The sequence below is a fragment of the Alligator sinensis genome, unplaced genomic scaffold (assembly GCF_000455745.1).
Source record: "Alligator sinensis unplaced genomic scaffold, ASM45574v1 scaffold280_1, whole genome shotgun sequence".
NCBI classification, from domain to species: Eukaryota; Metazoa; Chordata; order Crocodylia; family Alligatoridae; genus Alligator; species Alligator sinensis.
In genome coordinates, this window is record NW_005841835.1 from 1884182 (window position 1) to 1885975 (window position 1794).

General features: G+C 62.2%; 1 protein-coding gene across 13 annotated transcripts in view; it reads left to right on the plus strand.

The window, feature by feature from the left end:
* Positions 1 to 714: 714 nt before the first annotated feature.
* ABCD4 (ATP binding cassette subfamily D member 4) overlaps positions 715 to 1794 on the plus strand; it is a 30585-nt gene continuing 29505 nt past the window's right edge. For 4 of the 13 annotated variants that reach the window (XR_003093454.1, XR_003093463.1, XR_003093467.1 and 1 more), the window contains exon 1: positions 715 to 881. Coding sequence is in view for 8 of the 13 variants with exons in the window: in XM_025201185.1 (XP_025056970.1) it covers positions 748 to 881 (134 nt within the window). In the remaining 5 variants the exon portion in view is untranslated. Of the gene's footprint in view, positions 973 to 1256; positions 1262 to 1794 lie in introns of all 13 variants that reach the window. The other 9 variants (XM_014519170.2, XM_014519173.2, XM_025201134.1 and 6 more) reach the window with 5 other exon arrangements.

Consider the following 1794-nt stretch of genomic DNA (forward strand, 5'->3'; position numbering starts at 1 on the left):
GAGCACAGCACTGGTTTAACAATGCCATAAGTCAGAAAGAACTCCTTTATGATGTTCAGACAAGGTTCTTTGGGTAAATAGGATATCTTTTATTAGACCAACTAAATAGTTGGAAAAAAGTGTTTTTTGCAAGTTTTTGAGCACAAACACCCTTCTTCAGGCGTAGGGACAGTCTGTGGGTGTTTTGGGTTGGCTACAACCAACACCCCCAAAACATTTATCAGGTCTAGACTTTCTTGAATGGTTCCTCTATGAGGCGAGCGAAACTCATCTATGGAGGAAAGCAGAAAGGGCTGAGATATGGGTGGTGGGCACCAAACCTCAAGCCAAAGGGCTCCAAGGGGCAGCATGGGGACCTGGCAGGAGGCTGGCACCGGCTGAGGCACAGCGTGGCCAACACGCACATCTCGCTGGGGCTGCTGCTGGGGGTTAGTTTGGTCTGCTTTTAAGCTCTGCCTGCTTGCACCAGGAGACATGTACAGAAGCGTGCAGCCCAAGCCCAAGCCCAAGCCCCACTCCCATGGGCTCCCGCCCCACGGGACAGCGCTCCCTGCTCCAGCCCAGCCCGTGCTAGCTGCTGGAAGCAGGATGCTCAGGAAAGTCGGCTGCGCTCGGCGCGGCGCCAGGGGGCGCTGTCACGGCCAGAGCCTCGTGGTGGCTCCGGGAGGGGGCGCTCTTCTCTCTGCGGCTGCACGGGAGGGGGGAACTCCGGGACACGGCCCTTCCAGCCGCCCCAGTGGGATTTCCATGGCAGGAGACTTGCCTTGCTTGCCGCCATGCTGTGTGCGCATGCTCTGCTTCTGTTGGAGACGCTCTAGCAGAGCGCTTGAACTCTACTGTCCCCACGGCGACCTGTCGGCGGTTATGAATAGTCAGGAGCGGTAATGAATATTCATCGTGGCCGGGGGCGGGAGCTGAGGACGGCGGGCCGCGCTCATGGCCGACGGGCGGGCGGTGCCGCGGTGCGGCGGGTGGGGATGCAGGGTGCCAGGCTGGGGGCAGTAGCTGGCCCTGGGTGGAGCAAGGCCTGGGTGGGGGCGGGCGGGACACTGATATCCGAGGCTGCTCTGGGAGAGCTCAGCTGTGAGTGTGCCTGGCCCCTCGGCTGGTGGGAGCTGAGTGGCCAGCGGTGGTCCTGGCCACGTGCCCTGCTAGCCCCATGGGCCATCTAGGCTCAGGCAGGCTGTGGAGCTTCAGTGGAGGATGTAGCTGAGTGACAGGGTGTGGCCTTGCCTGCCTTGGGTGGGGGAGCCCAGGGGCCTTGCAGGCACTCAGCAGGGGGGAGAGGGGTGGGCCTGGGGCATGCTGGCAGTGGGGAAAGGGAGCTGCATGGTGCACAGCATCCCTAGGGCTGAAGCAACAGCAAGGGGGCCGCACTAGCATCTGTGGCTGGGAGGGCAGAGGGGGTCACAGCAGGGGGTAAAAGATGAGGCCAAACAGGCAGCAGGATGCAGGGGTTGAGGATAGAGCTGAACAGGGAGAACAGCTGGAAGATGTCGAGCCCAAGGGTGTGAGCATGCTGCACAGGGAGATGTGAAACCAGGAATGAGCAGGGTACAGATCACTCTTGGGGCCCTGGACTCTGCTCCAGGCAGGGCCTTGAGTGGGACCAGGGCTGTCCTTAGGGTGGGGCGAATCGTGGCGACTGCCCTGGGCCCCGCACTTTGGAGAGTCCCGCAGAGCTGGGTGGAGTGGCTGTGGTGACTGTGCTGCAGCTGGCTTCATGTCCGGCCACTCGACACCCCCCCCCCCCCCCCCCCACCCCCCCCCCGCCTCCTTTGTGGGCGGGGGGGG